Source organism: Sinocyclocheilus rhinocerous, unplaced genomic scaffold, assembly GCF_001515625.1.
Source record: "Sinocyclocheilus rhinocerous isolate Xijiao unplaced genomic scaffold, SAMN03320098_v1.1 scaffold303, whole genome shotgun sequence".
NCBI classification, from domain to species: domain Eukaryota; kingdom Metazoa; phylum Chordata; class Actinopteri; order Cypriniformes; family Cyprinidae; genus Sinocyclocheilus; species Sinocyclocheilus rhinocerous.
This window is the reverse complement of record NW_015656152.1, coordinates 1,490,816-1,501,049: the sequence shown is the minus strand read 5'-3', so window position 1 is coordinate 1,501,049 and position 10,234 is coordinate 1,490,816. Positions and strand designations below refer to the sequence as shown.

At 36.4% G+C, this 10,234-nt stretch overlaps 1 protein-coding gene across 1 annotated transcript in view; it reads right to left on the bottom strand.

Moving 5' to 3' along the window:
* Positions 1-7,343, bottom strand: part of LOC107719418 (homeobox-containing protein 1-like) — a 12,979-nt gene extending 5,636 nt beyond the window's left edge. The window contains exons 1-3 of the mRNA XM_016526829.1: positions 7,143-7,343; positions 2,321-2,854; positions 383-677 (exon numbers count right to left, since the gene is read on the bottom strand). Of these exons, the coding sequence (XP_016382315.1) occupies positions 383-677; positions 2,321-2,853 (828 nt within the window). The 5' untranslated portion in view covers position 2,854; positions 7,143-7,343. The remainder of the gene's footprint in view (positions 1-382; positions 678-2,320; positions 2,855-7,142) is intronic.
* Positions 7,344-10,234: the final 2,891 nt, after the last annotated feature.

Below are 10,234 nucleotides of genomic sequence, written 5' to 3'. Positions count from 1 at the left end.
ATATATCCAAAGAAGAAGAAACTATTTTGAACCTGGCTTTATTTAATGTTCAGATTTCTGTTCTGGAAATGTATGCAAATTAATGGATACAGTACTGAGCCATGAAAATGTACCATAATTTTTTTAATGAAATAAATATATAAATATGATTACATTAATTATAACTTGATCATTCATGTTAGTTCATTAACTCGTGTTAACAGATAACACTTTTAAAATGTATTAGTAAATGTTGAAATTAACCTTCTCTGCCGCTCTAGTAACAGACGCAACCCTGAAAAACTATAAGTATGTACTTTTACTGATAACCGAATATTCTAGCAATCGGTTATCGGTCCCGATTAATCTGCAAAACTGATCAGTCAGTCAACCACTAATTGGCAAGACTTAAAAACACGTGCAAATGTGAAACTTGATGACGCAGTAATGGCCCCACATCTGTACCAAGCATCTTTAACGCACTGTGTATTTTATTACAGTACAATGTCTTGCCCCATAGACTTGTATTGTAAGTACATTTCTGAAATGATTGCTGATGATTGATTGAACATGATAGATGTTTTACGAATTGGGGTAATGGGGTGAACTGACCTGTGACCTGAGCCACCACGGCCTGTGAGATGCGTCTGTTGCCCAGAAAGGCTTTGATTTCCTCCTTCACCAGGGTGCTGTCTCGCCTGCACACATCACAGGACGCAAACATGACAGCTGCAATTCAACACCACAACAACATGACGTCTGTGAAGATTCAGTTATCAAACTCATCACAGAATATCTCCGAGCAAAATGACCCTGCTTACACCCGGTAAACACAATCACACGTCAACAGCGCTAAATTCAGGACCGGTTTAGAGTGAGTTTGAATCGACTTTGATTTTCTGTTTTCATTTTAGTTTTTTTTTTAAATGTCTGTATAGTTGTTTATTCATTTTTATTTCGGTTGTAGTTTTAGGGTGCTTTCACACTTGGTTCGCTTGCCTGGTCCGAACCCGAGTTCGATTGCTCCCCCCCCTCCCCCTGCCCCGCGTTCATATTATTTTATTTGGGTCCGAACCGCGGTTCGTTTGCGTCATCAAGCCAGCAGCTGTTTACCCCGTTGCTTAGTAACGACAGCGCAGGAGTCGGCGGCAAATGCATAACATTGCTCTCTGCACTTTTATATATTTACGTTTTTAAACCATTCGTTTTGTTTACAAAGCTTCGGTACATAATGGCACTTAAGTCTGTCTTACGAATGTACTGCAAATGCTCTAAAGAACGCTGAAGGCGAACAGAAATGAGATATACAGCTCTCTGTTTGCAGTGCGTCAGTCACGCTCATCAGGAAAGTGAGTGAAACACACACACAAACACACATTTTTATCAAATAATACGTCATTAATAGCGGTTCACTTCCGCGATTTGGTACGATTGCGTTCACATCAGCAGTGAACCGTACCGGAGTTCACATGAACCGTACCCCAGACCACCGTTTTTAAGCAGACTCTGGTACGGTTCGCGGGTGCGCACCCGAGTTCGGAAGACAGCATTCACATCATCCAAACAAACCGTACTCTGACGTCAATCGAACCCGGGTGCACACCAAAAGTGCTAGTGTGAAAGCACCCTTAGTTAGTACATCAAGTTAAACTACAGGAAAATTAGAAATGTTTTGACAATTATATATTTTTTAATTAATTATTTTAGTTAATTAATCTCAAGGCTCCAGACTGCTAAACTGAACAGATTGCAAATGTATTTAAAAAGAAAGAAAAAAAATGAATAAGTACATACAAAAATATTACTATTATTATTATTTTAAAAATTACAACTTTATCTTTAACTTTGCCATTTAAAATACATATTGGTAAACCACTAGTAAAACAAAACAAACAAACAAAAACCTTTCAGTTATAAAAAAGGAAGTACAACAGTGTTCAGCAAATTTTTTGAATGTTAATAATATACTACATTGGCACATTACTACATATTTTTGCAAGACTGAGTGGCATCCAATTATTATCTCAGTTATTATCTTAATTTTTAATATGTCTATATAGTTAATTCATTTTTATTTCAGTTTTAGTCTTAGTTTTTTAGTAAATAAAGTGACAAGTTGTCAAGTTATACTAAATGAAAAAAGATAAATGTTGCTTTGACAACTAGCTGAAATTTTGTTATTTATTTGTATGTATTTTTTGTAGATTTTATTTATATATTATACACTCTTATTATGTTTATATTTTATTTTTTATTTCTATTTCTATTTCAAGTAATGAACATTTTCTAATGGTTTTAGTATTTTAGTTTTAGTTAACTATAATAACCCTGACTGACTGACCTCATGAGCTCCTCCACCTTGTCATCTATATCCAGGTCCTCCTCTGACCCCTCCAGCCCATACGACCTCACGGCTGCCGCACTGTTCACCGGGTAACGGTTCGGCGACAGTTTCCCATTGGGTGTCGCCGCCAAAGCGTCCCGCCCGTTCTGCGCCATGGCGACCAGAGAGACTGGCGAGGGTAAGACGGCGGGTGGAGACGTTGCGTAACTGTTGCTGGGTGACGGTGATAAATTACCGTGGAACTGCGTTTGCGTTGCTGTGGAAGTGGTGGAGGAGGTCGCCATGGTGGCGTTGCTAGTGCTATTTGAGGTGGGTGTAGTGCTGGAGGTGGTGCTGGAGGTGGTGCTGTTGGTGGCGTTGGAGTCCGACGGGCCGCGCCGGCTGTATTTGTCCCCGTGCTCGCGGTCGAGTCGCTCCAGGGTGTCCAGCGCGTGCACGATCTCGGGTTTGGTCATACCTGTACGCCGCAGTCTCTGGAGCAGGTCGATCTGTTCGATGGTGAAGCGTGGCTCATCTGTGTAGTGAGACATTCTGACGGGACACAAAAACAAACATTATTTTACACAATGCACATCAATCACATGTGCATCAATGGCTGTTATAGGAGAGCGTTCATGAATGCTGACAGAAAAAACAAACAGATGCTTCATTAAGAACTGAAAGTTTGCATACCGTGCAGGAGGCCTACATACTGAATCCTGCCTATTAACAAAAAATTATGCAACAAATATTTTGATCATTAACATGCAATATTTTTGACACGTTACCTCAAAATGTTGAATGATTAAGTGAATGGTATCCAGTTATCATCTCAGTTAGCTTCTTGATAAATTATTACATAAAAAAATAAATACACAAAAATTGGTCATCCAGTAGTTAAATAAATCCTAAAAACGTTAAGCATTCTGAACAAACAGTCAAAAAGTAAAAAATAATGGCTGATATTGCTTCTGGTTCATTCATCTCAAGGCTCCAGAATGCAACTAAATGGTCGCAAACTTATAAAAAATACATATATAAAATAATTACTATTCTACACAATTTGAAACTTTACAATAAATTAGGGCTGCACAATTAATCGAATTTCTAATCGCGTCTATAGAAAAGCACTAAAAGTTTTTCAGTTAAGTGTTTTCAGCTTGTTTATTTTCATATAAAAATACGGCATGCAGTTGCATCAAACAATGGTAAAAACATCATTCAATGTAAATTGTGATAATCGTAATTAATAATCGCAATTACAATTTCAAGGGAATAATCGACAATTATGATTTTTGTCATAATCGTGCAGCCCTACAATAAATAGTAAATGTAAAAATATCTGTCATATTGGTCAATCACTAGTAAAAGAAAGAAAGAAACAAAAAGATACTGTGCAGTACTGTGTACTCCCTACTATTTAAAAAAGGAAGTTCAACAACAATATGCACCAATACATGTTTCAAACATTATGCAACATTTTAACTCAGGGTTATACTTGATATATTATATTGCCATGAAATAACTCGTATTGAGCAACAAGCAGTAACTGATAAAAATTTTAAGCATAGTCAAGAAGGTATAAATAATGGAAGGCTTTGCTTCTAGTTTGTTCATAAAATAAAATATAAAAAAAGAAAAATACAACAAAATAAAATGTTGTTGTTTGTTATAAGATTTTTAACTTTATAATAATATTATATGAATGAATATTATAAAATATGAAATTAATATTATAAAAATATAATATTATAAAATATGTAATAGTTTAAAATGCAAGTTCCATAAAAAAAAAAAAAATCCCAACAAACAGTAAATCAAGATGTTAAAAATAATGGATGATGTTGCTTTTGATTTATTAATCTCAGGGTTTGTAGTTATTATTATATAAAATTTGCAACTTTATGGTAAATATAAGCATATTTTTGTATAAACATCTAATAGCCATGATTATGAGGAGTCAATATTTAATTAAATCTTTAGAGTTTAAGTCAGTGCATTGCAATCAGCATCTTTGCACAATGCAACAATAAACACTTACATTACTTTTAAGACTGGTTCTCCTTAATAAAAGACCTGTTCTCTTTCATAAAAACGGATTCACAAATAACTCTCAAATGCATTAGTTAATGTTTATATGGTTTGAATCAATCCAATGACTTGCTCACTGAACTGTTCAGAGCTTATACTAAGTTAACAGCTCAGTTTAATAGTCATTTGGTTTTAGTCTGGAACTGTGTGTCACATTGTAAACAGAAGGTTGAGTGCATTGCATTATGGGATACAGGTTGTACATTTCCTTACTGTGCACAGATTTCTAACACATATTTTCTATAAGAATAGTACGAAGGAACAATCCCAGAATTCACTCCAACATGTCAAGACTTAGATCCTTAGACAAACGAATTAATTATCATAATTTCAAGTGCTCCGCCATCTCATGGCAGTCAAGTTATGATGATAAAAGCAGGATTCATCTGACCTACTTAAAATTCTGTTTATCCAAGAAGGCTTTAATCAACAAGCACGAGCAATTACTGTCGCTGTTGTCAAGGAAACCATACCAGCCAATGACCGATGGAGTTTATGTAACTCCAGATTAAAGCGCAGAATGCAAATACGGAGCATGCTTTGTTTAACCTTCTAATCTAGAGCACATGGTTTTATATTAAGCTAATGGTTAGTCATATTAATACCAGGCGGTAATAGATGACTAGCCAACCAGGTTAAAGGTTACATTTTAACCATGTTCTTCTCACTTGAACAGCAGCTATTCTATCCTCTACCGGGTAATATGAGCAATTCAATATAGAAATCCTGGCCAGGACGCGTCCTGGGAAAATGGCACGTATGGTCACCCTAGCTATTCTATCCTCTACCAGGTAATATGAGCAATTAAATTAGTGATGCTTGACTACTAAGAATCTTTATTTCATCTTTATGTCGCAGCAAAAATGAATGGGAAAGACTGGTAACCCAGCGACCTTGTGGCAACTAATCTTCTAACGTAACCCGTATCCCAGTAGCACAGCTGGTTTGCTGTGAAATTCCTCACTGGTTTGGAGTTTTCCATTAAACCAGACCTATTATAGCCTATTTACACAAGTTAACTGTTAACCTTACACCGCTGGAGCCAAAGCACTCGCCACTAAAAAAGGGCTCAGTGGGCTCTTGTACAGCATAATTGCTTCCACTTGGATCTCAGATGATCCTTATAAAAGTCTGTGATAGGAACGTGGCAGCCGCTGTGGGTTTCTAAAAATATATCACTGCGAGGCTTTGACTGAGGCAGAAATTGTGTGTGCGATGAAAGATACAGTACGCTGTCGCAGTCATGAAGAAGCCCTTTTGTCATGCATGCGATCCTTCTCTGACATCTCTTAACATGCACCAAGGGTCTCACCCATAAGCCCTGCTGCATTAGTCATCATGTGGCATTAAATACTGCAAGCGTTCACTGCAGGGCTCTTTATGAGGGCACAGCTGCAGAGACTGCAAGTCAAGGGTGCAGTCCTGCACCGCATGCACACGTGCATCAGCTCATCTGACTGCATCCAGACACGTCAAATGAGTTCACTGAGAGCTTTAAATAATAACCCACATGAGAATCCCTGCACCCTTCTTCTTTTCATTTAATAACTACTGTTTATGTAGACGTGGTCATCGTGAAACACAAAATTAGACTGAATTAAGCAGGATAGAAAATGTTTTGCATTATTAAAAATTGACATTCTAATATTTGGCTGTTTTGTTCATGTTTCTAAAATTAACAACAAATAGTAATACATGCTGTAGCAAACTTTGTGTAAATAATTATTAATTTTAATGGTTATAGAGTTATGGTCTGACACAGGTTTTATGACTTAAATGTATACATTTAACCTTGCGCAACATCTAAAACACCACACATTGAAGGTGGACAAGATGCATTTTAACAGCTTAGTTGGCTTAGGTGTTGCAACAGACCTCACCAGGAGCTTCTAGAAATAGTAGCGTGCATAAAAAAAGATGTATCCCAAGAGGAGAGAAATCGTTTTTCAATGCATTTAAAGTAAACGCTCCTCACATCCTCAGACAGATCCTGGAAACTCAAGTTATGAAAGGATCAGAACAAATCCATGCAGCAAACTCACGATCAATGAGGATTATTAGCAAATCACTTTCATTTAACTTCATTTCCATCTATGCATTGCATGTGAAGGGGCTTCAGTCGACCGGTCAAAGCCCAGACTGTATTTAAAATATGGATATTTTCTAACTGCATGTCATATGATAGTGATAAAAGCACAGATATACGCCCATCATCTTTGTGCATGAAATCTAACAGCATATCCAGCGTTACAACAAGACCGCATACGAAATATAAGCATACATATATTAAACATGCACGTATTAAATAACAATTCATATGAGAAACATTGAGTATTTCAACCTATATAAACAAAATAAGTTTTGCATGACTCATCTGTGTCCTGACCTTTGCAAACAAACACCAAAAGAGCTTTAAATTAACAGCACACATGCATAAATAAATCTCAACGAGTTATTCACATGACTGTTTATTAGTAAATATGACGAATATGCACAAATAAATACAAGAGTTCAGCACTTTCACACTAGAAAAACTGGCTACATAACTCATTAACTGACAATTATATTACTGTATAAACTATCTAGACATGTATAGATTTAAACTAGACGCATATGTCGGTTAAAATTAAATCACGACGCGTGTTTTGACAAGATAAACAAAACGAACTGAATTATCCAGGCGGCTAGTTAGCTTAGCACGAGCCAGCACAAAACTGACTCTCCTCAGGGATAAAATCACGTTTCTTACCTGGAATGAGGAAAATACACAAAATCTCAGCGCAGCAGATCATTTAATGTGCTCTGTCAGGCGACGAAGATGATATTTTATGTGATGTTGTGAGGAAGACTCGCCCTGACTGACTGACTGACTGACTGTCTTTGTCTGACTGACAGCAGCCGCGCTGACGTCATGACGCACGCCACGCATCGACTCGGGAAATGTAGTTCATTGCTATCGCGCCTCCATAGTGAGAGATGGACGTGTTCCTTCATGTTTCATTTCAATCAGACAGTCAGACTACAGAACAGAAGCGGAGAGGAGACGTGAGAGAGTGTGAAAGACTCAGGTTTCCTTAAATTAACTTTATAATACGTAAAGGTGTGTTTAAAGTTAATTTATTTCTATGAACAGTTGCTTGAGGTGATTGCATCTGAGGAAGATAAACATAATATGGACATGATATCTTCGGGTACGCTTCAGGTTCTTCTTCCATTAAATGAAAAGAAGCGTAGGGCGTAGAATTTAGTAGGGACGCTAGGGACATGTCAATAAGTTATATTGCTATAAGTTATAGCAATAATTTTGATCAAACAATTAAATATATGCATATGTAAACACTGTTGTTGTAATTTCGGCCGAATCTAAAATAGGTCATACCATTGATATTACCTGAGAAGTTCAAGTAAATACGTTAGAAAAGTAGCTTATTGAAACTAACGGATTCTAAGTTTCGAAAAGCTCAAAGGCACAATATGTAAGATTTTTTTTATTAAAATATCCAAAAACCACTAGAACGGTGTTATATATTTTGCTGGCTTGTGTACTTACATTATCCCAAATGTTTCGAAGAATGTTTAAATCCAGAGAAATAAGCAATTTTAACTAGTGACACGGACCGTGTCCATAGTGTCATTGTGTCGCCTGCCAGTGACGTCATAACCCCTCGATTTCCGGTTTTGTTTTGTAGAAAACATGGAAACACCAAAGATGCTTTAATATGCTGTGCGTTTTAATAGACTCGGTGACGACCGCACAGAGTAGCATTATAACAGAACTTTCAAATGTATCTAGTATGATAAAACAGCGCTGCTTTACCCCACATACGCACGACCGGAAGGAGCGGAAGCGGTCGACTGTGGCATAATAAAAGCTCCGCTGCTTTCCAGCCGTGTGTCACGCTCGTTCAGCGGCCTCGTTTCGCTTCGACGGCTTTCAGCCTCACCCTGCTTCATACTACGACATTAATAAATCATTAGCTCATCCATGAACATGATTTCTGCCCGAGTCCCGTCGGATTGCATCGGCTGTGTGGATGAAGACCACAACTCCCATGATTCCTCACTCAGTCACAGTCATCAAACTATGCCTTTGTCTATTTGTTTATTTTGAATACGCACCCTCTAGTGGCGAAAATTACATATTGTGCCTTTAAACCACTTCGTCGCAAAATGATTCACTGTTTCGAAGCGCTCCAATTGGATCGTGTACCGTGAATCATTTGATTCAGATCGAGAATTCAAAGTGCGTATCGCTAATCATTTGATTCAGATCGGAACTTCGGATCACGTATCGCGAATCTTTTTTTCTGATTCTTTCGTTCTTTTTTTATTAAACAGTACAAAACATAAAACCATTAAGGTAGCACAGTTATAAAAACAAAACAAAGAAAAAAATAAAGAAAGTATGCACGGATACAAATCTGGTGTTTAAGAAAATTTACCATGATTTTATTATAGTAACAGTGTAGTAACCATGGTTTTGGGCGTATTTAGGATGAACAGAGCTTTGGATAGTTTCCATATACTTGTCTAGATCAACTCTGAATAAAGAAAAGAGAGGTTTAGAGACAGATTTTTGTTCATGCATGTGAAATTTAGCTAGCAGGAAACACAAATTAAGTTGTATATTATTCTCTTTTGAGTAGTCAAACAATCCAAAGAAAACATCTTTACCCTGCTGCTGTAATGTTGTTGGTTTTACATAATCAAAATTGTGTAATTATTGTCTGATGAATATGCTAACATAAAAAAGCTCTCCTTATGAATTATGAGTATGTGATTTACCATAGCTATAAATAAAGTCTTTAGATGACATGAAACTGTGGTCAGAAGTCTATCATAAATGCAAAAAAAACCTATGCTATAGGTATTTGATAACCCCAAAATAACAAACACAACCTTTTTGTATTTCGTTTGTCAAAGCAGCCGGTAGAGTGCGCTGTTTTACACTGTTAACTCCAAATGGATGGCCAACAAAATGACAATGAAATCTCTGTCCAAATGAGCTCTGTATCTAATGAATGAGTCTCCTGTTTCATTGCTGCACATTTAATCTACATGTTATATTTCTGTAAAATGAAATAATATGCAGGAATGCTTCAGTGCCGCCCACAGTCAGGGCTAAAGATGATGTAAACTAGCATTGTGTTGTTGTTTATGATGTCTTGTTTTGTAGATTAACAAAAAACAGCATTATGTGACCAAGATTGAAAGATTTACATCTGTGGGTGATGCTGTGCATATTCTGAAGATTTGTTGTAATATATTGCACTTTTTCTGGACATTTCTTGACAGTTAATTCAGGTAACACACACTTATGCATCACAGTTCACTCAGACATGGTTTCTGTGCCTTTACTTACAGAAAAGTACTGTGACTGTAATGAGGTACAGATGGTAATACCAAGGGTTTTTAAATTACAAATGATTACTTTAGTCATGTACCATTTGGTAGTTACATTGCACTCAAATTTCCATTTGGTATTCACATGGTTCTTCGAAGAATAGCATAGTATTACCATAAGGAAGACAAGAAGTGTTGTTGCCAAACAGATTTATAGAAACAGGGCTGTAAACACAAGCCTGTTTAAATGGGAGTTTATCTCACAAAAACATGTATTGGTCACAGTTTACCCCTATTTTAAGACCAGGACCCCCTAAATTCTCATGATCATAAATCACAAAAATCTCATTCTGATTGCATCAGAATATTTTATTGAGAATTTTGGAATTTTCAATGGTGATCCTAATACAAAAATACTAATAAATATCAATATTTATATTATAAAATATATATTTTTAAAAATTATAAAACTTTTAAATATAATTTAAAAAAATAATT